This window comes from Limanda limanda, chromosome 13 (genome assembly GCF_963576545.1).
Source record: "Limanda limanda chromosome 13, fLimLim1.1, whole genome shotgun sequence".
NCBI lineage: Eukaryota > Metazoa > Chordata > Actinopteri > Pleuronectiformes > Pleuronectidae > Limanda > Limanda limanda.
The window spans coordinates 1,260,057-1,287,184 of NC_083648.1; the positions used below are offsets into that span (position 1 = coordinate 1,260,057).

The 27,128-nt window shown below is 44.5% G+C and overlaps 4 protein-coding genes across 4 annotated transcripts; 2 read left to right on the plus strand and 2 right to left on the minus strand.

Annotated features, from left to right (window-relative positions):
• Nucleotides 1-209: 209 nt before the first annotated feature.
• On the plus strand, nt 210-3,035 carry dusp28 (dual specificity phosphatase 28). Its single transcript, XM_061084945.1, has 3 exons — nt 210-240; nt 701-1,080; nt 1,536-3,035. Exons 2-3 carry the CDS (start codon nt 736-738, stop codon nt 1,635-1,637), a joined length of 447 nt encoding a protein of 148 aa, XP_060940928.1. The 5' UTR covers nt 210-240; nt 701-735; the 3' UTR covers nt 1,638-3,035.
• An 825-nt stretch (nt 3,036-3,860) lies between these two features.
• proca (protein C (inactivator of coagulation factors Va and VIIIa), a) lies at nt 3,861-10,170 on the minus strand. The gene is made up of 9 exons (XM_061084937.1): nt 10,083-10,170; nt 9,649-9,732; nt 9,301-9,458; nt 8,443-8,467; nt 8,139-8,249; nt 6,959-7,099; nt 6,646-6,764; nt 5,567-5,684; nt 3,861-4,912 (listed from the first exon to the last, which is right to left on the minus strand). The coding sequence occupies exons 2-9, from the start codon at nt 9,716-9,718 to the stop codon at nt 4,356-4,358; spliced, it is 1,299 nt and encodes a 432-aa protein (XP_060940920.1). The 5' UTR covers nt 9,719-9,732; nt 10,083-10,170; the 3' UTR covers nt 3,861-4,355.
• A 4,425-nt stretch (nt 10,171-14,595) lies between these two features.
• Nucleotides 14,596-18,843, plus strand: LOC133018168 (inner ear-specific collagen-like). Its single transcript, XM_061084484.1, has 4 exons — nt 14,596-15,004; nt 16,136-16,216; nt 16,522-16,602; nt 17,108-18,843. The coding sequence occupies exons 1-4, from the start codon at nt 14,596-14,598 to the stop codon at nt 18,028-18,030; spliced, it is 1,494 nt and encodes a 497-aa protein (XP_060940467.1). The 3' UTR covers nt 18,031-18,843.
• A 1,340-nt stretch (nt 18,844-20,183) lies between these two features.
• Nucleotides 20,184-27,128, minus strand: saga (S-antigen; retina and pineal gland (arrestin) a). Its single transcript, XM_061084943.1, has 15 exons — nt 27,081-27,128; nt 25,734-25,794; nt 25,226-25,270; nt 24,656-24,855; nt 24,254-24,313; nt 24,098-24,165; nt 23,805-23,940; nt 23,501-23,585; nt 23,353-23,425; nt 22,679-22,816; nt 22,514-22,591; nt 21,756-21,770; nt 21,137-21,189; nt 21,031-21,040; nt 20,184-20,307 (listed from the first exon to the last, which is right to left on the minus strand). Exons 1-15 carry the CDS (start codon nt 27,126-27,128, stop codon nt 20,184-20,186), a joined length of 1,194 nt encoding a protein of 397 aa, XP_060940926.1.

The window sequence follows — 27,128 nt, forward strand, 5'->3', positions numbered from 1 at the left end:
AGCAGCAGCTGTCAGAGTTTGTGCAGTAAAAATAGCAGCAGTGTGTGCGTGTGTGTGTGTGTGTGTGTGTGTGTGTGTGTGTGTGTGTGTGTGTGTGTGTGTGTGTGTGTGTGTGTGCGCGTGTGTGTGTGTGCGTGTGCGTGTGCGTGTGTAGGTCATGAGGAGGCCTGAACAGACCGGATCGGATCTGTCCTCCTCCTGCAGGACTGAACAGGGAACACTATCATCTGACAGCTGGAGGTGAGTCACAGTCTCTACTTTACACTATTCAGGATTTTGCTTTGGAAAATAATTGAGTCTTATTGCATGTTTGCGTGTCAGTGTGTGTGTGTGTGTGTGTGTTTTAACGTGTGGAACATTTTACCGTGTATAAATATGTCTGAGTTGATTTCTCTGAGATACGTTTAAGTCAGTCAATTATATTAATAGTCAGTTTTTTACAGTTATTGTTTAGTCTGCAAAAAAGCCAGAAGTGAGAACATGCAACGACTAAATACTCGTCATGAGAAAAAGAGACTGAACTCTTAGCACACACACAAGGTTGTTGTGGGAGAAGCTCCTGAATCTCTGGGGTCACCAGAGTTGTTTTGACCGTGACCAGAACCAACCTTTCAACCACAGAACTGAATGATTGGTTGAAATGGTCACTTGGGTTTCTGTCAAACACCAACTGACAGATGTTCATGTTTCTCTCTCTCAGCCTCCAGGGTCAGTTCAACCCCCCCACTGACCAGGATGCTGCAGCTGTGTAAAGTCACCAAAGCTCTGTTCATCAGCGATGCTCGTTCTGCCTGCAGTGAGGAGCTCCTCCAGCAGGAGGCGGTGACGCTCTGCATCAACGTGTCCAAGCAGCAGCCCTTTCCCTCCACTGGCGTCACCAAGCTGCAGGTACCTGTGTACGATGACCCCAACGAGGACCTGTTAAGCTACTTCGACCGATGTGCAGACGCCATCCAGAAGGAGGCGGACCGCGGAGGACGCAGCGTCGTCTACTGCAAGAACGGACGCAGCCGCTCGGCCACCATCTGCATCGCCTACCTGATGAAGCACCGCCGGCTGAACCTCACACAGGCCTTACAGGTGGGAAAGGTTGTTTCTCTCTGTGTGTTGGCACTGTGATCCGATAGCGACCTCCCACCAAAGGTCAGATGGGATCGGCTCCAGATCCCACCACAGGAAACCAGCAAAGGATTAACGGGATAGATAGAGGATGGATAATAGTTGTTGAGTATAGTGTTGGATCTGATCCTGCAGCTCTGAGGTCAGAGAGGTGCTCAGTGCATGATGGGAGTTCTCCCAGAAGTCTAGAGCTACAGCAGCATAACTAAGGGATGGATCAGGACCTGATCCAGAACTATAGGCCTGATAGAAGAGGAAGGGTGTCTGATCTAGAACACAGGGGTTGGGTTCCTTACATTTTGGCCTTTTTTAACATGTTCGGAAACAGTAATGACAATGGGGTCGAATTCCAAAGTGAACTGATGCTGATCTCAGGGCTGAATAACACTTCTGTTTTTTGTTCTCTGATCTGTTAGAAGGTGAAGACGGCTCGGCACGTGATCGATCCGAACCCCGGCTTCATGTCTCAGCTGCAGAGATACGAACATGATCTGCGTAAAAGACGAGGAGAATCCTGATCCTCCGCTGAAGACCCTGGACCCGCTCTGAAGGTCAACGGCTTCCTCTCTGTCCACCGCTGCAGCTCCATCTGAGCTCCATCACTTCTGACTGTGAATATTTAAACTTAATCAACCATAGATTCTAGATTCAAAATGAACTTTAGCTATTGATGTGAACAGCAAAATTGTAGATCATTGAAGTCATCGTTTGTCCATAATGAAACATTATATTACAGATCCTGTACTGTACATAGTTTAGATATTTAGTAACAGGGAAATTAACAACTTTAACTTAATATAACCGTAATTGTTATTGGCATATTTATAGAGTAAAATAAAAAATTTGACCAAAAGGTAGTATAGATATAAACTGCACAACGATGCTAATACTGAAGTATACAATGCACAGTGATGCGATGCAAATCAATATGCAAAAACATTAACTATTTTCTGACATTTCATTAATTAAACAAATAATTGATTAGTTGCGTGCATGGAAGTCGCCTGGAAACAGGAAGCACTGTGATCAGTGTGAGCTCATCTCTCCACCAGCTTGATCCAGATGTCTATTTGGATCAAATCACAAATACGTGAACAGTATGTAGTTTTAAAAGTAAATAATAATTCAGTTTACCACACATGTAGGTGATTAATACTGTAACCAGCCATCAAATGTCTGAACCTATACTGTACATTAATAAAACAAAGATAGACTAGATAGATAGAAAGTGTAGATGTAGCAAACAGTGAAATATCGCAGTGTATCATCAGGGCTGGTTCCGATATATTCAGATGAAGATATTACTCATTGATTCTGAAGCCGGTTGATCATAAACTGTTAAAGCTACTGTTCTTATTGTGCTTACACTGTGAATAACGATGATTAATTTCAAGTTTGGAACCGACTAGATGATTATTTTTAGTGATGGGATGTAAACATGGGAGGACTCAGTGTTTGTGTGTTTGTAAATCTCAGGTGTGTCATTGATGGATCTGTCTTCTGATTTTGATTGGTTTTCCTTTTTTTCCCACTACAAATATTTTTTCTTTCCAGTTTTGGTTTTGAAAAATAAAAAAAATATATTTTTCTCTTCTTTTATTTGTTTTCAAATCACAAATTATATCAGGGATTATCTGACGGTACAGGGACTGTGCTCAGTGATGCTGTGGTTCAGAACTGAATTAAAAAATATAATGATTGTAACAAAGCAGACCTCGAAATGTGTCTTCTCATGAGTCTGTGGAGATAAACACAGATCTGTTGTCTTCAGTGAGCTTCCTGTCTGTAACACAAAGGTCTCCTGAACCTGCTCTGATCCCTTTAAGACTCTGCTGAAGAACAAATGTGTGCAAATGAAATAAAACTCTGCTCCCTCAGGAACCAGCTCTGTGATTCTGACTGATTCAAACAAATAAAATGGGTGAGATCGTTTGAGTGAAAATATTGTGATTTCTTCAAGGTGAGTTTTGAAATGTAGAATTTAGTTTGTAAAGTGGACGACTCAAACAGTGACATCATGAAAACACTTTAAATTCCCTAGATCCAGATTCTTTTTATTTAGATCTGCACACACTTCTAAACACGCCTCATAGTCCAGGCAAAGTAACGTTTTACGACCGACTAATTGTAAAATAATTTTTTTCAGCATAGATCATTTCTATGAGGTGTCCAGAACAACATACTAAAAGTCCTAAGAAATCCTAGTTGAGGAAATATGTTTAATTCTCATCAATGCCGATTAGGCCAGGCAACAATACACCCCAAAAAGACTATTTTCTTTTGAAATGAATTTGACAAACACATGAGCTCCACACTTATTGAATATGTCCTAATTTGCCTAGGCAAACACCATTCATATGTATTACAAATACATACATAAATTCATTTTCAAAGAAACTTGTAATACAAAAAATGTTATGTTTCATGGTAACTTTCATTGTGTAAAGTTTCATTTTGATAGGAGTAAAGGAAAAAAATAGTCTTTTTGGGTGTATTGTTGCCGGGCCTTATTGGCACATTGATGAGAATTAAACATATTTCCTCAACTACGAATTCTTAGGACTTTTAGTATGTTGTTCTGGACACCTCATAGAAATAATCTATGCTGAAAAAAATTCTTTTACAATTACTTCTATTTTTGGCTCCAAAATGGGCTACTTTGCCTGGACTATCAGACATCTGTGAAAATGTTAAACCATGTTCTGTCTCATGATGTTAAAGAAGGACATACTTTGTTTCCCTTGGTCAGCAACAAAACTTTATTGGTTCTTTCTTGGGTCACGCTCCACTAGCCACAACATTTCCACGGTTTCACAACAGCTTCACAACATGTGTGGGGGGGGCGGGGTTTGATAGCATTTGTTTACCTTCATCGAGTCGTTCATGTTTGTTCTTTAATTCCTCCCACTATCCACCACCGAGGCCAAAATGAAACCACTGACTGAAGTCAAATATAAATTGAACTGTTGGTGGCGCCAGAAGAAAAATCTGAGAATCATTAGAAACATAGGGATTCATCCTCTGGGGACCAAGATACTTGATAACTGATCTTTAACTCGGGACGGTGTCATTATTTTTAAGCCATTTTTATGGTTAAGTTGATACAAAGATCAAAGACGGTAATCACAGCCTCTTTAGACAGGATGCCTTTATTAAAGTGTATTAAAGCATCAAGACCGCCTGGATTAAGCTTCGGGGCTGGAGGTGGTTCAGATGTCTGACGGTGGTTGTGGAGGTCAACTCTTCCATTCTTCACGCACTCTGTTGATCCACTCGTGGTAGTTGGACACCTTGGTGTAGACGCCCAGCTTGTCCTCCCTGCCGCAGCCCTCGCCCCAGGACACCAGGCCAATCAGGAACCAGGTGCCTCGGTACAAAGTGACCATCGGGCCGCCGCTGTCCCCCTCACAGGCGTCCATCCTCTGGCCGAGGATCCCGGCGCAGAGGACGTTGTCGGAGATGTTGACGGACATGTGCTGGGAGCAGATGCTGCGGCTCACCAGCGGGACCTTGATGACGTTGAGCGCAGAGCTGAGGCGGACGCTCTCCAGGCTTTCTTTGCCCCAGCCCGTCACCACAGTCATGGTGCCGTTGAGGTGGAGCACCCGCTCGGCCAAATCCTGTCCCGGCAGGCACACAGGGATGATGAAGTTGGAGAATTGGGCGGGCGTCTCCAAACGCAGGAGGGCGATGTCGTTGTCCAGCGTCATGCTGTTGTAGTCTGGATGTTTGAAGGTCTTGATGACATTCAGCAACATCTCTGTGCCTTCATGTCTGTGACGCTCGTAGTCCCCTGCAGATAGATCACAGCGTTTTCCCAGGATACCTGTTAGCGAAGGAGCTTTGTGCCGGCTGCTGTCACCAACTGGTGAACTTTCCACAACACTGCACCTCCCTCCTCTGACTGATCATCGTACGGTGAATGTACGATGTGATCTCCTGTAGGAGAATGTTTTTCCCTCTTTATTTAGGAACGAAATCTTTTAGTTCATTGATTTTAGGTTCAGATTTTCTAATGCTCTCACTCAAAACCCTGCACTCCCACTAAACTATAACCTGCTTGTGCTTGCGCTCCAGCTATAGCTCTCTGTCGAATTTCTCCTCTGCTTTAGAATAGTTTTTCGCAACAGCTCTGTCAAAATTCCTCCACCAATAGAATGCAAGGTGCAGTGTTAACAAATACAAATCTGAGTACAAGCGCACAGTTTGAGCAGATTTAATCTAAGCACAAGCAGGAGCTATTTGAGGGAAAGCTTTGCAAAATCTGAAGGTGAAATCAAGCTCTTCTCTAAAACTGAAGGACCATGCTCCGGAATAAAGAGGAAAAAAACCCATTTAACAGGAGTGGCAGCGCGGGACCACCACAATGTCCCCCTGTGGGTTTAGAGGAGGGGCCGTCTCCTTTAGTTTCTTATTCCTGTTCTGAATGAGCAGAGTGAAAACTCACCGAGTCGAACGCTGAATCTCATGTAGTTGTCGAGGCAGTGAGCGGCCGTCAGGACCCAGTTCTGATCGATGAGGACGCCGCCGCACTCAAAACATCCTTTGGAGTTCATTAACAACACCTGCACATGAAAAAACTCCACCGTTAAATATTTCTGAAACAAATATGCAACAATCAAAAGTTAAATAAAGTTAAGTTCAAAGTTTAAGCTCGGGATTGGTTTGATCAGATGTGGTTGACCAATCATAAACAGTTCCAACTTTACCATATTCAATTTCTTCAAAGTGTTTTTTGATGAACCAAAGAATTTGCAAATGTCTTATTAGGATCGATATAAAAAACAAAACATCATTAATAGATAAGAATAAATAAGGGGTTAGGGGTAAGAATAAATACAATTTTCTGGTAATTGTTGTTCTATGATGTTTACCGGTTCTTGTTATTCAGTTTAAATAAGTGTTAGTGAAATAAGAAAGGAGGGCTGCATTTATTGTGTTACGGACAACACACAACATTAATTGTCAAGCAGCAGTTTTATTATATTGTTTTTTTTAACAGGTGCAGACTTCTGATCCCTGAGGAGTAAAGATGGACGACGCAGTGCACTTCCTCCCACTGAGCTCAAATATCTCAAAACCAACGCTGCCATCTTGTGGTGATGATGTCATCAGAGTGTGTCCAGCAGTGATCATAAAGTGGAGCCGTGTATCGAGGTCCCGCCCACACGCGCTCTCGACCAATGAATGTTTGTCAAAGATGTTTCTATCATTTCAGCTCGTTCTTCTCTCTGATGTTTGTTCAAGTGTTTCTGATCAGTTTGGTTTGAATCAGTTATTTGATGATAAGACTGAGACGTGATGATTGACAGCTGACACTGACTCCTGATTGGTTGAGAGCGTGTATGGGCGGCATCTCGTCATGATCACCCTGAACAGACTCTGACCGCAAATGAAGTCTTCACCTCAAGATGGCAGCGTTCGGTTCGCAATGTTTTGGCTTCATTTCGGAAGGAAGTGGAGACTTTGTCCCTGACGAGTCCCACCTGCGACTGATGACTGATGCCACAGTTAGCGTCTCGTTACCTGCCAGGGACTCTCCCCCTTTTTCCCAACCTCCGATGCCACCATCCACGGAAGCAGACCATCCATGGGCTTGGTGTAGGACGACCTGCCGATCAGCAGCTGCCCGCAGGACGAGGGACCTTCAGGGACAACGCAGTCATTCTCATATCAACATGAAAAATGGATCGTATTTGTGCATGAAACGTGTTACACAAGGGATATTCTAGTGCACACAGGTAAAGGGACATTAGTGCACATGGGTTCTGAGATGTGATTGTGCGTTCAGCTCACCTGACGTGTGCAGAGCTGATAAGTGACCTGAATGGTTTCTCACCTTTCGGGACACATTCCCTGGAGTCCTCCTGCAGTTTGTATCCGCTCACACAGCTGCAGCTCCGCGTCAGGCCGTCCTCGCTCTCCGTGCACTCATGGTAACAGCCGCCGTTTTCCACAGAGCAGTTAGTGGCGGTTACAACTGCACAACACAGGTTGCACACATTTACACTCAGATCACAAGAGTTTTACTGGCACTGTAATGAAAATGTGATTCTTTGAGTTTGAGCTCATCTTCCTTTGCTGTTGTGTAGCAGGGATTTGTGCACGTTTTAGTGTGTTTCTATGGCAGCAACATGGGTGAAGAGCCCCTGACAAGTTTTCCATTTTGTAGGAAAGTGAAGTTGAGTCTTGAGTCTTGTCTGTTCGCTGGCAGGATTTACTCAAACACCAGAGACTTGGTGAAAGGACGCTTGATGGATCAGAGGATTTAGTGCGAGATGAGACTTTTTTGTTGATTTCTCAAGGAAGTTTGTGATTCTTTGTGAAAAAGTTAGGACAACATCAGGGAAAGATACTCATGAGTGTGTGCGATTTTGTGCAGATTCAAATAAAAATCTGGATCTAGTGGGATTCATGTTGTTCATAGAGGTGAAGGCTTTTTTCAGCCATTGTACGGTAACAATTACGGTTGGAAGCTGAGAATCGTACTGTGGCCTGATATAAGGGTTGTTTGTAATTTAAGGGGTCTGCTTAAAGGTCCAGTGTGTAGGATTTAGTGACATCTAGTGGTGAAGTGTCATGTTGCGGCTGAACACCCCTCACCTCACCCTCTCCTTCAAGAGAAGCTGTGGAAGCTTCAGTTGTCAAAGAGACTCAAAAGGTTGAGTCTGACCAGTCTGGGCTACTGTAAAAAACATGGCTGCCTCCGTAGAGAGGACTCGATCCTGATGTAGATATAAAGTATTTAAATATAAAGTATTTAAATATAAAGGGTCCATTCTAGGGTAAAGAAAACTTCAATTCGTACAATTTAGATGAAACACACTAGTGAAATCATCACGAAGAATTGTTATTCAGTTTCTAACAATTGATCCTTTAACCTAAATCTTACACACTGGACCTTAGAAGGTCAGAGGAGTATTCTGAACCATTGGTTGGAACCTGCTAATAGTAAAATATTTCAGCCTAAGTTTCTGTGCTCACAAAAACAGTCTTTAAATCGTCTGCATCAGACTCACGCTGGTCACAGTATCTGCCCTCGTATCCACGGTGACAGCGGCAGGTGTAGGCTTGGAACAGGTCCACACAGGTTCCATTAACACACATGTTGGACTGACACTGGTCCCCATCTGAAAAGGTCAGATCAGACGTGGGCTTCAGACGATACATTGAAATACGTCAGTCGTCAGCTTTGAAAACAGACACATGGAAACGTTTCAGACAGAGGCTGTTTTTCATTCTGAGCTTCAAACTGATCGTGGACTGGAAACCAGAGTTCACATGCGTCAGTGTGTCTCATGTTGAAGAGGACACGCCTCTCACCTTCGTACACGGTCCAGAACTCCATCTGTCAACACACAAAACAACAATCAGTCAGTGATAAAGCTTCATCAGTAACGAGCAGTGACTTACGATGTGGAAACTCCTGGAAAACAGCTGCAGGAACATGAGACAAACCAACAACATTGTGTTCAATACGAAATGTAAAGGCTTCACAGTCCTGTGTGTAATGTCCCGTCTCTCCCTCCAGGCTGCAGCAGCTGGAATCACGTGTGCTCCTCACAGAGACTTGATAGAAGCTGCGTCTCACTCCAGGCTCCGCCTCCTTCATTTAAAGTCTCATTACGTCACAACGTCACAACTGTCCCGTTTCAAAAGCTTCTTCAAATGCGTTGTTTCGTTCCTGAGAAACAAGGACTCCAACAAACAAGACTGATTCTGAAGCAAGAACTGAAATGATCTGATTAAAGGTTCAGTGTGTAGGATTTAGTGACATCTAGTGGTGAAGTGTCATGCTGCAGTTAAATCACCTCACCTCACCCCCCCCTTCTAAACATGAAAGAGAACATGTGGAAGCTTCTGTTGTCATAAAAACTCAAAAGGTTTAGTTTGTCTCATTTGGCTGCCTCTGTAGAGAGGACCTGCTCCTGATGTCTACACAAAGTATTTAAATACTTTCTATTTAAATATAAAGTATTTAAATATAAAGCATTTAAATATAATGGCCCATTCTGAGGTCAAGAAAACAACGATTTGTACAATTTAGATGAAACACACCAGTGAAAACATGTCCAGGATTATTTTATATTACATTTCTAGCAATAGATCCTTTAACGTGAATCTTTCTCACTGGACCTTTAAATGGAAGAATCTTTGTAAAGTGGTGTAAGTTCATCTCACTGTGGCTTCCCTGGTCTGGAAGATCTCTCTGGCCTCTTCGAAGTCACACTTCTCCTCCACGCACTCCCGCTCCATGGAGGCGGGTTTCAGCTCCTCCATGAAGTGGTTGGCCCGACGGGAGCGGAGCAGCATGTGAGCGTCGTCCGGGCCTGAGAACACTGAGGGATTCACAGGATTAAACAGGAGGCGTCCTCCAGCTCCTCCACACCTCCGTCCGTCTCACAGCTTCACTTTGATGAGATCTCTGTCCGTGTTCATTACAAATGTGACGTTTGGGAACTTTAAGCAGAAATCTCAAAGCCTGGACGGATGAAACCAGTTGTCAATCTGTCGTGGATACTCACGCACCTGAGACGCTGAGCACTGACGCAGACCACAGGCCGACGGTGAGGGACGCCAGGAGGACGAGGCGGGACATGGTGTCAGTCAAACCTACAGCCAATGAGACGCCATCGTGTTTAGATGTACTCAGCGTCTCCAGTAAACCAGTGACGGCCTCACAAACATTACAATTCATAATCAACCTCTGAGCGACGGCGTTGACGTTTACTTGAATTACGATTCTTGAGACAAAATCACAACCACATCAAATCTTTTCTTTTATGTCTCAATGTTTCTGAGAATCGCTGAAACCCTGTTTGAACCCTTAAGACGACCTTTGACCCTGTGAGCTGAAGGACAGGGGTCGCCCGGCCGGGAGCGAGTCGACGTCCTCGACGGCGTCGGGACGAATCGAAGCCGAGACTCCGAGAAACAAGTCGGACGAGAGTTCTCTTACTTACGTGTGAAGACTCGGAGCTTTGGACAGAGACGCGGCTCCGCTGGGTTTCCACCGTTAATAACTAACTGCCTGTGTTTACTGAGAGTCCACAGTCTGCAGCCCACCACTGTCAACACACACACGCACACACACAGACACACACACACACACACACAAACACACACACACACACACAGCTGACCTGCCATGTGTCAACAGTGCAGGCTGTAGGTGGCGCTGTGAGTCATGGTGTGTTGGTCTGTTTGAGTGCTGAGCTTTTTCCTCCCTTCAGTTCATCTTCCTTAACTTCCTGCAGGATGATCAATCAATCAATCACATTGTATTTGTATATCCCACATTCACAAATCACAATTTGTCTCATTGGTCTTTAACATGGTGAGACGTCCTCTGTCCTTCACCCTCAACAAGAGTCAGGACAAGCTACTAAAAACCCTTTTCACAGGTGAAGACACGTAGAAACCTCAGAGAGACACATGTGAGGATCCGTCTCCCAGGACGGACAGAAGAGTTTGATGCTCCACGTCACATGACAGTGACCTTCAGTGACCTTCAGTGACCTTCAGTGACCTCCGCCTGGCCCAGACGTGATGACATCATGAAGCTCAACATCTGGGATACCACCCAGTGTCAGTGTGTTGTTCCTAATGAAGTGCTTGCATCTCGTTTCTTCTACCACAGACGTGTTGTGTCCGTGGTGTCAGGCCTCACCCCCTCACCCCCTCAACCCCCCCCCTCAGGTGTCCCTCCCCCCCCTCGGGGACATGAGCTCCTGTTCTGCTGTGAACGCCCTGAGATCCTCCGGGGGGGGGTGCTGGGCGGCGCCGCCTGTGGAAACCAGGACACTTATTAAGGTTAACTATTCATCTCCGTGTCTTCCTTTGTGGCTCCTGCTCGTTCCCTCGGCTCCGTTTACCTTTGTGTTTCTCGGCTGGTTTGATTCTTCAGAATGAAAGTCGGCCTGGGGACATAAAGGAGAAGTCTCTGGTTCCACAGGCGACTCACAGCAGCCGAGGTTCTGATGGAGGACACGGTCTTCACAAGCTTTGTTGTGATGGTGAGCTGGTCTGAGGTCTGCTGCTCTGCCGCCCCCCCCCCTCCACTTTGTGTGTTCAGACCGGTTTGCTGCTTGGTCCTTTTACCTCCATGAGCCAGAAGGAGTTTGAATCCAACTGGTCACTTTAACCTTCATAACAAACTGTGTGTAATGATTTATAATATCCTGCATGTACAGTTAGAGAAAGCTCCATGGAGACAGTGTCCGATGGAGTTTGATGTTTGTCGTCTTTTATTTCTCTGTATTTGTGTGTTGGCATCTTTGTCAGTGGTCATCCTGAAATAAAACATATTTTTATATATATATATATATGTGTATTTCTGTGTCCGTCACGTGTTAGAAACGTCATCAACACCCACTCACTTGTGATGAATCCTGTGGAGAATCTCTCACAGTTTTTCGCTGCTGAAGGTTGGAGCCTCAGAGCAGGACTGACAGCAGCTTGAGGGTCAGACGTGAAATAAGTCAAACACAATATTAAATGTATATGAGACGTATCAAGTATCAAATTCCCTCTCAAAGAAATCAAGTATGTAAAAGTCACAATGTAGAAGAAAGTGATTCAATGTTCCAGGATCTGCCTCCTGATCCAGATCTGGACCAACATCTAATGACTTCTTCTCTGACACCAGTAGTTTCTGTGTAACTCTGCTAATAATGATGATAATTATAAAATAATAAATGAATGAATGTTTCACTGTATAGTACAGTAATGTCCACTGAAGCGTTCTGGAGGTGAACAGGCACATTGCACCAGCACTGTGTGGTTCTTCAGCAGTGTTTCACAGGATTGTTGATGAAATTGTCCTGTCCATGTTTTCTGTGTGTGTGTGTGTTTGTGTGTGTGTGTGTGTGTGTGTGTGTGTGTGTGTGTTGAGCATCAGCAGAATGACTCGTCTCTTTTCAGTCAATTTGGACTCCAGCTTCCACTCAGCATCAGAACCCTTGTTTCCGCTCTCAGGTGATCGTGGTCTCAGTCTCCAACAGGTTTCAGTTTCAGCTGCTGCCTTCGTCTCCTGTTTGAAATCAGTTTTATCGGGATCACGTCTCCATGTAATCCCACGGGTTGATGTTACAGAATGAATTGTCCTCTGCTGTTAAATGTGCTAAAATAATAATAATACAAGTAGGCTGCTCTTTGTGAAGGACTGGATGCCTTCGGGGTTAAATTACTGTATCGCTGACTGAATTGTGTGGAAGAGGAAAAGTTACACAACAAGCTACAGTTTGTTCAGAATAATTTGACAGCGAATAAGAAAAGACAGAACCAGAAAACGGCACCAGACTGAAATTCAGCTGTTTAGATGTTGATCTTTTATTTAAGTTTCATATTGACTGATTCCAGCTTGAATAATATTTGAGATCAGTTGAATGTAATATTATATTGGGGTGTAAATAATGGACTTAACGATTTGTTTGATTTCATTTGGTTTCTTACGTCAGAGTTTGTGCTTCAATATCTGAAAACTACAGGAGAGAGGGAGGAACGACAAAACTGGAACCACAATAAAAAACTATTAATACAGAAAGAAAGAAGAAATACACACACACATACACACACACACACACACACACACACACACACACACACACACACACACACAATCCATACCTTTACGGCTTCAGCGTTTAGTATAAAGAAATCAAAAAACTGTTTTAATTATTAAAATGATTCTGATTATTACCATCATTATTATATAAATGATTTGGAGTCAGTCTGTTCAGCAGTGATCGTGGAGTGGAGCCGTGGTGTCGAGGTCCCGCCCACGCAAACTCTCAACCAATCAGGAGTCAGCTGTCATCATGAGATAAGAACAACCTGAACTGACAGAAACAAGCTTTGACAAACATTTATTTAACTTCTGCTTTGAAAGTTAGTTTGGTTCATGTCCCATCTGCTAACATGGAGGAGTTCATGACCTATATTCCAGGCAGTGACTGTGAGTAATTCCAAACACCAGCGTTTCCTCCTGTTTGAGAAGAGAAGTTCCACCTTCTGTTTTTCAATGTGAAACGTGATCTTTTTTTGAGATTCTGAATGAAGCAACGACCTCAGAGCTACGTGTTGATGTTGAAAATCTAAACTCAGAGTTTCATGGCTGAGTCTTTGTGTCTCCAGTACAGAGAAAACATCAGTGGAGCCAAACTCCTGAAGTCAAGTCTTCAGAGGAGCTTTGGAGAAAGAGAGACAAAGAAGAAGGTGGAGAGCGATGGAGAGATAAACACAGCTCTGCTTTCTGCTCAGAGTTCACTGGTTTTCTGCTGTTTCATGATCAAGTAACAGGGAGACGGCTCAGGTCAGCAGGACAATGAAGATGGGCGTGTCCTCCCTCGTCCTCAGCGAGAAGTAAGAAAGACGTTTTGTTTTGGGCGAGGTTTATAAAGGAATCAAAGCCTCGTCCGACCTGCTCATCTTCACACGACTCCTTCTGCACAACAAACTGCACATCTCGGACTCAGAGGTGAGTTTTGGGATTTAAGGATTTGGGTTTTTGGAAGCAAATTATTTCATATATAAATTAATTAATTTATAAATTCAGGTTTAAAAGGTTGATTTAGTTTTTCAAAAGTTCAATCCACAGCTCGCAAAAAAGATTTCAGTTTTACCATTAAATTAGTTTTCTTAATCTTGAGCTCATCAATCAATTGAATGACGAAAAAATTATAATCTTTTAATTTGAAATTAGTTGACATATTAAATGTTTATGATCCCAGACAATCACGTCTTCTTTTCCTCCGCCTCTGAAAGCTCAATCCTGCGTTCACTCCTGAGCGAAGCTGGAGTGAACGCCAGAAGTTGCTGATGTCATCACTTATTAACCAATGAACATAATTTTACAATCAAATTTGTAACTTTTGTCGCTTACAAACTGTTTGTTCATCTCTCACAAGACACTTTTCATTCACCAAGACGTTCCTATGATTTAAGTTCATGGTTTAAATGGTTTTAGGTTTAGCTGAAACTCTAAACACATAAATCCAGCTCGTCACAGCTGAGAAGCCAGCTCCTTTGATTCAGAGAACTCGGGTCAGTTCTGATGTTCAGATCCATCTGTTGGAGCATCGCTTCATCTGAGTGGGTGAGCGAGCACTCTGGATTAGAGCCATGAAGACGATTAAACTTGTTGAGTGTGGACTGTTTATAAATCTTTCCAACGAAAACTTGTGATTAAACTGCGAAGGCACAGAAGCACTTGTTCTTCCAGTTTTTGTGGTAGATACATCAGCTCCCCCTTCTGGACAGGAGGAGAGACGACACTGATCTGCAGGTTGCCGGCAACTGCGATCAGATTTGTTGTTTGGCCGACAAAGACCAAAATGTGACACTGATTGAAACTCATTTGGTTTTCATCTGGAAATGAGACATGAATTAAGAGAAATGACACCTGATTCTGCAGCGCTCCTGAGACACTGAGACTAACACACTGATGCAGATTTCCTCTTCCTCTTCTTCCTGCAGATGTGGTTGAGGTTGTTGGGACTCCTGGTCCTGTCCTCCCTCTGCTCTGCCATGCTGCTACCCAACATGTCCACAGAGCCCAGCGAAGAGGACGGCTCCACCTCGGACCCCATGAACGACTCGGACTGGAAGGACATGCCCAAATGGTCACCGGACTCCCGCAGCGGCCTCATGCCCGAGATACCGCCGTGGGCAGACAGCGACAACATGACCAACGATTTCAACAAACTCCGGATGACGCCGGACTCCGGCCCAATAATGCCCCCCATATCTGAAACGGCCATCTGCGACCACCTGCTGAACTTAGCAGTGCCGCCAACTCTGGAGCAGATTCCTCCTTTCTGCATCTGCTCCCTGTGTAAAGGCACCACGGGGCCCAAAGGAGATCGTGGAGACCGGGGCTTTTCAGGCACGTAAACCACTTCAAATCGCCTGCACTTTTTCTCTCCTCCTTATGAGCGCAACTTCATAGTGGTTGTTGTGATCACTGCAGAGTAATTGTGTTTGTCCTCAGCAAGAACTGCACTTTGAAACTCAAACGTCTACATTACCCAGCCTGCACTGCTTTAAGGCTTCAAAGCGTTCTTGTTATCCTGTAAACAGACATGTGCCGAAGCAAATATGACACCGGGGACATTTTGAAATTAGCAGATATCACAGTCATTGTGATTCTGCTAAACAATAATTAGTTTGGCCACGGTCCAGTTCTTAATGGGTTCGGGTTAGGTGGTGTGATGATTATTTTTTGGAGAAGATTTCCAAAACAAAAGACACGATTACTGATTTTAGAACGCATGCTCCTCCCCACGATTCAACGATAAGGCCAGCCTGGGGAGTGGCTTGGGACAGTCATTGATTCTGAACTAACGTTTAGTAAGAACTGCGAGGTAGTTTGCAAAACAGGGCACCAGCGTTGTCTTGCCATAGAAAACTGTTTTAACATTGACGTAACCATGCGGAGCCTCTTCTATCGAGCTTTATTGAATCTGTGTTGTCTTTGTCCCTTGTGTCTTGGTTTGTTAGTCTGTCTCTGCAGGACAAAAACGCCCTCAACCAGATAATACAGTGGGCTAGTAGGCGAGTGGGCGAGTCCACCTCTCGGTGCTTTACTCCACTCAGCTGAAGGCCAACTCGACTCTAAGGGAATGTTTTCACTCTTTAAAAGCAGACAGCACCATGTTCTGTGCTGTGTGCTGGATAGTGTTGAGCTTTGTTTCCATGGATGCTGTAGCCTGTCTGCACAACTCACTTACCCTCGGATACTAACAGAAACCTAAACCTAAAGATAACAAGAGTCTGTCTCTTTATAGATAATGTGAATTTGGCCCTTTGGATATAAGTAAGGACAATAAGAGGTCACCATTCAGATATTTTCATGAAGGTCAACTGTCCACAGCAGTTATAATGTTTGATAAAGATCAGATGATGACAAATTAAGTTTGAGACCCACTGGTGTCTGAGGAGCAAGGCACCAACACCAAGGTTGGTAGTTTGCTTCCCCTTCATGCTAATCTGACGCTGACTGTTCATGTCTGAGCAGGTGACCCTGGGAGTCCGGGCAGAAGAGGAATGACGGGGTTCAGAGGTCGAGCCGGATTCACAGGTCGTCAGGGGATGAAAGGTGAGTCGCACATCAATGCACTGACGAGAACAGCGACACGTTCGATTCCCTCACCGCTGTCGCCGCAGGGCGTCCGGTGACGGTGTGGCATATCACTTAAAGCAACATTAAGTAACTTTACTGAACAATAGCGCCCTCTGCAGACACATGTTGGGATCTATGTGACCCAAATGTTTGAACTCAAGACTACAGCCACGTCTCTGATTCATTTTGCCAGTTGACCTCTGTTCTCCAAACAAAACATGAATTTACTTTGTTTTAGTGCCGGTCAACTCCAGCGTCTCTGTCTTTGTCTGTTGTTACAGGTCAGAAGGGCGACCTGGGGAAGGAGGGGCAGGAGGGTCCTGCCGGATTCACCGGGTCAAAGGGCGCACGAGGCTTTAAAGGTGATTGTGAGAAAGATCATTTAATGTTAAGGTTCATGAGTGATTCATGGACGCCACGACTCCACTAACACCAGAATGAACACGTTATCCCAAGCTTACACATCACTTCAAATGTTTGTCTTCAAGTCTATAAAAGTCTGTCATAGATCCGAACTCTGAGAACAACCTCAGATAATCTCCACACCAGACTGCCACTTGAGAAATACCTTTATAACAATAAAGTGGTCAATGGTGATGCGACTGAACCTGTTCAGGAAATTCTGATCTGCAACGCGACATCATTTGATGTAGAAGAACTGAGGCATATTTACAATTAAGTCCATTTCAGCCCCTTGACATCCTCGATGCCATGCTCATGGACCACATCAACATGGTGGGTGTGGCCTCGTCCGGCACCGGGACCACAAAAGTGGAAAATATCCGAATTCTAACAAGATTCAAACTGTACTATTTGAATTTTATGCTAAAAATGTGATACAAATATTCTCGATGTTTGTGTTCATAGGGGACAAAGGAGACGCAGGTTTGATAGGGCCCTCAGGTACACTGGGTCCCCAGGGAGAAACCGGCACATGTCCTGCCTCCTGTGATAGTGGCCAGGGTCCACAGGGTCCACAAGGCCCCCCGGGACCAGCTGGAGCCCGGGGCCTGCCTGGGGTTGAGGGAGTTGCGGGACGTAAAGGTTTCAAGGGCGATAACGGTGTCCTGGGTAAACCTGGCGACCCCGGTCTGAATGGCCTGAAGGGTGATCAAGGTGATCAAGGAGTGTGTGAGTGCACTGATGGAATGAACGGCACTGATGGGAGACCAGGAGAAAAGGGTTATAAAGGGGACAAAGGGGACACTGGTGTCCCAGGTGCACTGGGCCCCATGGGATCAAAAGGCGACCAAGGTATCAATGGCTTCAATGGTCAACCGGGTCCTTGTTCCTTAGCCATCCAATCAGCATTCTCTGCATGTGTCAACCAATCTTTTCCCATTCCAAACTGGCCCATTCCTTTCCCGCGTGTCCTCCTCAACTGGTTTGGAAACTTCGACCCACTCTCTGGCATCTACACAGCCCCCGTCAATGGCACCTACGTCTTCTCCTTCCACCTGGCCGTCTCCTTCAGGATACTTAAGGTCGGCCTGTTCCTCAACTTCTCCCCTGTAGTCAAAACAACAGAGGCAACAGACCTAGCCACCGCCAGCCAGAGTGTCGTCCTCCACCTCACGCAAGGAGACCAGTTGTGGCTGCAGGTGAAGAGCGATGTTACCAACGGCGTCTACACCGACAGTGAGAGCAGCAGCACGTTCTCGGGGTATCTGCTGCACCCTGACTCCTGCGAAATTCCCTTCCTTCGAGGTTTCTTGCCAGATGAAAAGAAGGAGAACGGACAATTCAGCTGGGATGGTCCTGCACAAACCACCACCACTCCTTCACCTTAGTAAGCTCCAGTCAGTCGCACATTCGTAGATGAAGTCTCCTCAACTTGCCAATCAAACGTTCTGTGTATTTCTAACTGCAAGTTTTAAAACAGGTTTAAAAAAGTCTGATAGAGATGGAGTTTTATATCAGAGAAGTTTCAAGCTACTCAACTCGCTGTTGTTACCCGGTTAGAAAGTGACTGAGTCGATCACAACTGCCCCAAATGTGACGTCACACAGGAAGCCAGTGATGACTTGCTTGTGTTTAAACACAAGCAAGTCCAGTTGAAGGTCTTCTGGAGATACCTTGACCTGGATGACTGAGAATCTTGACAGAGATATTCAAGATTAAATCTGAGCCATTTATGGACTAAATCTGTGTTGTTGTAGAGAAGGTTGTTGGAAGGTGTTGAACTGTTACTCTGCAAAACATTGACAACTCAAATATTACTGTGCTGATTAAATCTTACACTGATTTTTCCTCTCTCTCCACCACAGGATCAAAATCAGTAGTTTTGGGAGAAATTTAGTTCAAATGTTTCTGGTGACTTTTCATCAGGTGAAGATTTGAATGACTCTGGGTTGAGTGTAAATGATCAAACAAGCTAAACTATGACTGCAAACATTACACCTGCATTGAAACATGTTACTCTCAATGTGTGTTATTTACAATTAAAAACGATTCCGTGATTTTGAAAATAAAGTTGTAATATTAGTCTGTGACATATCAGAAGACCAGTCCGTCTCCTGAATCTGCTGCATCTTCTTCTACTTGATGTTTGTCTCATCATCATGTCAATAAACTTAGTAGAAATAAGTTCTCTCATTATTTTACACTGTTGTGTCTTATTGTGACTCTTGCATTTGATCATTTCTTTAAAGCTGATTGGATTTCTGATCCGGCTGCAGACTCTGCTCTGATAGTAAATGTTTTAAAGACACTTTGAGAGGGAGAACCTTTAGCTTCTATCCATCACTCAACTCAGCTGCAGCTTAGTTTGAGCTTCTGTCAGTTTCCTTTGTCGAAAATTAATAATGCATATGTGAAAAAATAATCACATTAAATTGCAACCAAAGCGACTGATTCCCTCTTTTCCTTTAGTCGTTTTATTTGAGACAACAGTAAAGCAGTGTCTGAAGAGGAGCTTGATCACTTAGTACAGGAGCAGAGAAGAAAGCAGGTAAGTGAATGAATGTCCAACAGAAGCTACAGATCTGCTGAACCGCCACATGAGGACGAGCAGTCACTGGAAAACAGGAACATTTGGGTTTCTGAGTTTTCGCAGCGGGTCGATCCAGACGATCTGTTTTAACCTTGTGTTTGTTTTCATCTGGTTTTGCAGAAAAGCTGGTCTTTGTAATGATTTGTTAACTTCCTACTGAGCCACAATGGCTGCCCTGGTGGTTCAGACTCTAAAGAAAGATGGACGACACATAACCACTTCCTCCTGCTCTCCAGTCATGAAGCTAAAATATCATAGATACGAACCAGAGCCTGAAATCAGGAGGATGGAGGAAATCCAGCTGAGACTGACTTGGGATTGGTGGAGAGTGTTTATCTGTGGAACCACGATCACGACTGCACAGACGCTCACTGCAAATGACGGCATCACCACAAGATGGCAGCGTTCTCACCTGAGATATTTTGCTATATTTGATATTTCTGGAGTGTCGTCCATCTTTATTTACTGTCGTGTCTCCAAAATCAACCAGTGATGAGTTCACTGCTGCACACCCCCCCCCCCCCCCCCCCGGCATTACCTCATGAAAGAGCGCCCGATGCGAGGACGGATCAATCAGCTTTATTGTCACACAACTCACATAGTTGCACAGAGGATCATCATCATACAAATGTTTTTGCGGGAAATCTCAAGCAATCAGCAGCAGTTCTACAGTGAAACTGTCGAGTCACATGAGGAAACTACAGTCCACTCGTTACTTCAGGTCTGAACATTTACAGATTTATGTCCTGAGGACGTTTCTAAAAGCACAAATTCACTTTCATTGCAGACTTCAGTGCAGGTTAGAAAGCAGCTGTCGTGGGACTGAAACATGATGAAGGAAGGTATGGCCCTTTCATTTAGCTGCATCTCATTCTAGCAAAATCTCTGAAGCGACTCAGACTCCCAGCTGCCCATGCTTCAGCCGTCGTCCCCCCGCCCCCTCCCTCTCCTCTATTTCTCTTTGGGCGCCATGTCGTCGCCACCGGACACGTTTCCATCTTCATCCTCATTGTCGATCATCCCCTTCAGGTAGGAACGCTTGAACTCCTGGAACACCATCTCCTCCTCCATCTCACTGCATGAGACAATACATATGTCAGACCTGACAGAAAACTACAATAACCAAGATGCATTCTGGCAATAAGCATCCAGTCACAGAGCTCAATCAGCACTATGTAACTGAGCAACAGCGCCCCCTGCAGACACACGTGGGGATTCATTCTGCTGGGTTCTGTTTCCGAGTGACAACGTGGTTTTCATGTGTAGAAAAAACAAAGCGAATAAATGTGTTGAGTCGTCCCACTGAACTGAAACACTACAGAACGCTGGATATTACCCATGATCCTCTGCTTCCTGAACCAGAACAGCTGCTGCTGTAAATCTATTCTCAACGTCAGATCCGTATGGAAACAGACGGATTCTTCTGTCCGTACTCTGCCTTCATTTTGACTGTATTTGTGCTTGTTTCTGAAAACTTTCGATTACAAAATACAGACAAAATGGAGCAAAACCAGAAGTGCAGCTAATCGAGAAGAAGACGAGACACCAGGGATACATGTCTGCGATGGCAGAACTTTTTGAGGATGGTTGATAAATGAGTTCAACCTGAGCAGAGTTCTGACGGAAAGGAAGAGAGGTGATGAAACAAAACCCAGCAGAGGAGAGCTGACACTGCTGATGAAGACTAAGGGATGAGAACTGCAGCTAATAGAGGAATGAAAAAGAGCTGATGAAGTGATAGAAGATCCAGGAACACGATCCCTGAGCGACCTGGACACAAGGACATTTAGGAACTTACCTCTCCTTCACTGTTGGCAGCAGAAAACAAAGAGGGGAAGGTTGAAACGTGATGTTTTATCCTGTGTGAATAAATCCGTCGCCTGGTTTAAAGGACTGTGACTCACCTGCATCAGGTTTAGGATGCATCAGTTTAAAGGGAACCTCCAGACCCACCTCACTGCAACACACACAACACAGTCTCACACAGACCTGAGCATTTATATCATTCAAAGGACACATGATTGTCTTCTACTCTTTTCTGTGCTCTCGTGTTTGGAGGTTGTTTCCGTCTGTGTTTGCAGGATCACACGAAAACTACTGGACGGATTAACATGAAACTCAACAAGAGGTTTTATGGGTCAGGGAAGAACTTCCCACATTCTGCTGGATCTGTCTCAGGGGCCTTCGTTGACCTCGGGAGGTAGAAGGTTTCTTTTTTAATGTCAAAATTTTCTCTGATTTCTGATTCAACATATTTAGGGAACTGATATCTTGGGCCTTGACAATCATAACACTTAATTATCAACGAAAGATGAACAGAATACGTCTCCTTTAAACTTTCAAGACAACTAAAGGTCACCTGATACAGGACTGAGAGTTGCTTTTATTTCATAACATATAAGTGTTTAAAATACCAACGCAGACTCGTGGAAGTTCAGACTGTTTAGAGGACAGAACATCGACAATCTTTCTTTGTTGCTGTAGAGTCGCTGCTATTAATAATTAAAGTGGACATGAACTCACCTTGATCCCATCATCCTGTGGTGGAGAAAAAGACCAAAGTCAGAAAAGCAGAAACAGTTTCATATCAATTTACATAACGCAAATAAAGAACTTTAGCTGCTCAATGAACCAAATGGAAGTGGAAGAATTACATTTGACCAGCGAGAGATTTTAAAGAAATGTTTCTAAATGTGGGTTTGTTAACAGGTGCTAAACTCAGAAAACGACACTGTCACTGTTCACTAAATGTTCACCGGAACTTTTTCCACCAATAAAAGACTCAAGTTGTGATTCTGGGTCTTTGCTAAGATTCTAGAATCGTTCCTCCTCTGCTGGTCTCCTCTCCCTCTGTTCATCCATACACTCCTCAAACTCCTCAAACTCCTCACGCTCACGTTTCCACCTCCGTCTTCCTGCAGCGACCTAGGTCACCAGACCTGAGAGTGAGACCCCTGCTAGGTGAGATCGATGTGATGCTGCCAGACTCAGCGAAGACCCAGAATCACAATTTGAACTTTTTATTGGTGAAACAAAGACGTTTCAATGAATATGTTGTGGACTGTTGCTGTTGCTCCATCACATGTCATTGCAGCCGCTGCTGGAGGAAGCTGGACCGACACCAGCAGTTTTCATATAAACCGTCGATTTACACACAATTGGTTGAAAAACATCAGATTTCGAGACGACATCTTTCCACTGACAGAGCAGCGTTTAGTGACATCATTCTGTTGATTGTGAAGTTTCACAGAAAAAAAACACACACACACACACACACTGACCCTCCAACGATGAGCTTCACCATCACTCTGTATGAAACCATGATTCCCAGAACCTCCTTCAGCACGCCCTCCTTGACACTGAAAGAGAAGAAGACGACTTTGAAGAAACTTCTGGATCCGTCCAACACAACACGTTGTCTGTGTGGACGCTGATTGTTTCCTCACATGCTGGACGATGCCAGGTTGGTGTCCTCGTGCTTCAGTTTCCCATCCAGAGCGATGCCCCTCCGCTCCCGGTTGTTGGCCAGCAGGGGCAGCAGCGTGTAGGTTTTCTGCAGGGTCGCCCCAGGAGACACCGAGTCCCTGAGACACGGAGACAGATACACATTCAACTTTGGACAGAAAAGAAGAGCAGAGGTCAGAAATTTGGCGAATTTCTAATATTTGAGGGCAGCCGCATGGTTTAGAGTGAGAGCATAAAACATCTGAGCATGAAAGGTCCTGCTCTCAAACTGATGCTCTGGAATAAAGAGACAGAAAAAACCCTCACAGACATTTTCACAAGGAGAACAAGAGTCGGAGCCTCTTGGTCTGAGAGTTTAACAGTCACACTGTTTCTTTGACTGAGTGAATATTTGTGAAAGTTTCCCTCTCGACTCGTGAGATATCGTGTTCATCTCATCTCATCTCATTCTATATATATCATATGTATAAGTGTTTAAGATACTGGATGACTTAAATTTCCTACAGGATTAATAAAGTATCCATCTATCTATCTATCTAAGATGGACGACCTGTAAACTCGAAGCCTCCGGCCACAAGGTGTCGCCAGAGTGGAGCCATTAAAACGACACCTCTCTTTGTTAATTCTGGAGAATGCTGTGCGTGCTGATCATTACCCAAACTCCTCGATGGCCACAGATTTGACGTAGCTGTCATTGGAGTACAGGACCACATTGGAGACCTGATCCACTGAGGAGGACAAGAGGAGACATTCAGTCCAGTTCCTGCTTCAGGACATGTGACACATCTCAAAGGGGCGTTTACCAGAGACGATGATGTTCTTGATGTTTTTGCTGGAGTTGTTAGTGACGCCGACGTGCACCTTGATGCATTCACCATGGTAGTACATCTGGAAACAGGATGTGATGTCAGAGTGAGTGAAAATTAAAAATGGAAGAAGTTCTGCTCCTGTTTACAAACATGACGTCTCAGCCTGTTTTAAAATCATCAAATAACAAATCTAAACTCTTGCGCAAACATCAGTGCAAAGACCTCAAATGACACTAAAACATATTTCACAAACTTGCTGAATATAAGTTGATGATTTTAGATTCTAACGTGCCCTCACCTCTTTGTCCAGACTGGCCTTGACATGCAGCGGCTTGTCCGACATGACAAAATCCCTGGTGGTCTCAACAGAGGGCGCCACTGCTTCGCTCTCTGGGGCAAACTGCACCTTCCTGAGCATCAGCGTCACTGAGCTCCTGTTGGACAGAACAAACCCGATGACATATGAAACTGTTTTCTGAGTTTCTGCTCTGACTCAGTGACGAGTGACCGCCCTGCAGGTTCTTCTTCCTCGTTATTAAGACGTTGAGACAAACCTCCGTATCCTTTCAGGACGGACGAGCTCTGACTCACCGTTTGCGGACCTTAGTGTCCTGGCTCTCCGCGCTGAACGCCTTGATCTCGAACTCCACGGCACATTGCTGCAGGCCCAGAGAAAAGAGGCGTCACCGTCATGTGGTCACTTCATCCATAGCAGCTGCTGGTTTCAATCCTGAGTCGGTTTCTTACCTTGCCGGCGTCATGTGCCGTCGGCTGCATAGCCACCGAGCAAGGCAGGTTGTCAGGAAGCTGTAAAAACAAAAACACAATGAGACACACATCACTAGAAATAAAAACTGACAACTGATCATTCAGTTCAGTTTGTGCTGAACAGCGAGACCATCAGAATAAAAGCCTTCATGCTAGTTCTGAAGTTTGAGCTGAGTGCAGACTCTACCTCCCTCATATCATCCTTCTTTCTTCCATCCTTCATCAACATTCAGATGATCGTGGTGATGTGATCATTAGTTCAAACAGCAAAGTGAAATGTGGATTGGAACTATTGACTCATTTCAAACGAGATCACAATCTGACAACTGGACACTTCCCCTCGGGGATGGAGGAGCAGAGGTTTGAAGAGGAGGTTCTCACCTCGAAGAAGAACGGGTAGGCGTTGTCTCCCAGCTTGCGCAGCAGGCGGGCCTGTGACTTGGTGTGGATTCCCTTCTCGCGGTCCTGCAGGGGCGGGTACACCTGGCGCGTGGCCAGGTACAGCTCCCTGCGGAAGGCGATTCCCATCACATCCATGTCATCTCTGCCGTACCGAAAGGTGCAGGACAGGGTGACGAACACTGGAGGGCAGGAGAGGAACAGGAGAATCAGGCCAGAGATTTGAATCATTGCACACAAATGTGTTACATGGAATTAGCTTCATGTTGAGATTGCAGTTTATTTTAACTCTCAATTGGTCAAAGTTGAACTTGTTTCTATTTATTCTTTTATAAAAATGACTTTAGGCTGCAAATAAGACTTGACAGAGTTCTCTGTGACAGATGAAAACTATCCAATAATCTCTCATATCGAGAAGCGCACTCTCATCGCCTCACTCTCGTCCTGAGTGATGTTCAGTAAAGTTCACTGAACATCACAGGAACAAATCATCTCATGACAGAGAGTGGAGTCAGGTGGTCTGAGCCTGGATCAGTGTGTTTGGCCGCTGACCTTTCCTCCCCTGCAGAGCCTCGGGATCAGTGAGGATGACGCCATCTAGTGGTGAAAAAAATAGTCAAAGCTCTTAAGGAAATTAAAAAAGAAAACAGGACGTCCAAGATAAATTCAAAATGGCTCCTGGTGCTTCTTTATGCAGTCGTCAGCAAAGATGTGACGCTGCTGTGACATCATCAGAGCCAAATACATATTAAAAACATGCTCTATATAAACTGTATCAGGACAGAACTGTTTATTAAATTAAATTCAGATCATCAGTAATTAACATACTTATAACGGACTAAACAAGTGTGTGAATCAGGGTAACAAAAAACAAACACGGGAAGCTGTGTGTGTTAGTGTGTGTGTGTGTGTGTGTTTGATGATGTTTTTTAAAACTTTTTAGCAACGTGTCTTCAATTCAACTCAAACACAAGAGAACACAAACCCTGATATCACAGTCATTGCTGTGATTGTTGGTTCAGTGTCCTGCTGGTGGATGATGGTCGTGTTTTAAACTCACCCACAGGATCCACTGAGTCCACACGGTCCACAAAGTCTCTTTTCCCCATGTACACTCCGACCTGAGGAGGACAAATGACACTTTCAGAATCTGACAGTCATGATATTTGTGCATCTTCGTGAAATCAATCGTCCAACATCCTGAATTACTTCATAATTCATGAAGGCGTTTACGTCTGTGGTATATTCATTAGAGTAGATCATTTTGGCATGTGTTTAAAACATAATGACAGGCTTAGATTATGATACCTGCCTTCTGGACTCTCAGACATTCTCAGAGAGTTTTCCAGATGTTTGTCTTAGAAGTTCTCTCCCTTTTCGAAATGAACCTTGACTTTGCGAATGACCTCTGACCAGCTAATGGATGGGTGTAGAAGGAATGTTCTTGACCAATGTGTCTTCATGATCAGACACAAAAACATGTCCTTCTTTAGTCAGAAGCCTCGTGGGGGATGACATTCACCTTAAGTCATGGGCGGTACCAAACTCTCTATATAAATGTGGGTAAGACCCCGGCAAGTCAGACTTCACTATTTGGCCTGGGTGATTTCTCCGAGTTCTAGAGCTCCTCTTGACCTGTATTACTTTTGTGTAATAAACATTATTATACTTGTAAGTACTGGGTCCGCGTTCCTTTCCTTCATCATCAACTTCTACAACAACATCGACATCTAAGCTGACCAGAATCTACCGTACGTCCTCAACAACTTGTACAGACAAAAACAATTTATCATCTACTAAACTTGTTGTTAATTTGAGATCCAACAAAACCGAACCCTGGTAGATTTTCTGCAAAGCTGCAGCAGAAAGAGACATCTATCAAACACACACACACACACACACACACACACACACACACACACACACACACACACACACACACACACACACACACACACACACACACACACACACACACACACACACACAGCAGAGTGAGCTGTAATCTGACATAAAGCTGTCTATCACACACGTGTGTGGGTGGCGCTCACGTTGTCGTGACTTTGCGCCGACCTCCTGAGGATCAGTCGGACGTATAGAAGCTGCTTGGGGCGGTGCGGCCCAGGGGGTAGAGTGGTCGTTCTTCAACAAGAAGGTTGCCCGTTCAATCCCCATTCTGCCCTGCATGCCGAAATGTCCTTGGCAAGATACTGAACCCCTAAAATGGCCCCTCATACATGTTGAGTGTACTAATTGTTTGTTGCTTTGGACAAAAGCGTCAGGAAATTGACCTGTAATGTGATGTGATGCTTTAGGCCGCAAGCAGCGAAGTTTCACTCGGACACAAATCGACAGATTCTCACGACCGGACGCTGCAGCAGCTGAACTGATTTCATCTGTCACTCACCGACTTGTCTTTGCAGATCTTCTTGAAAACAACATTTCTTGGACTCAT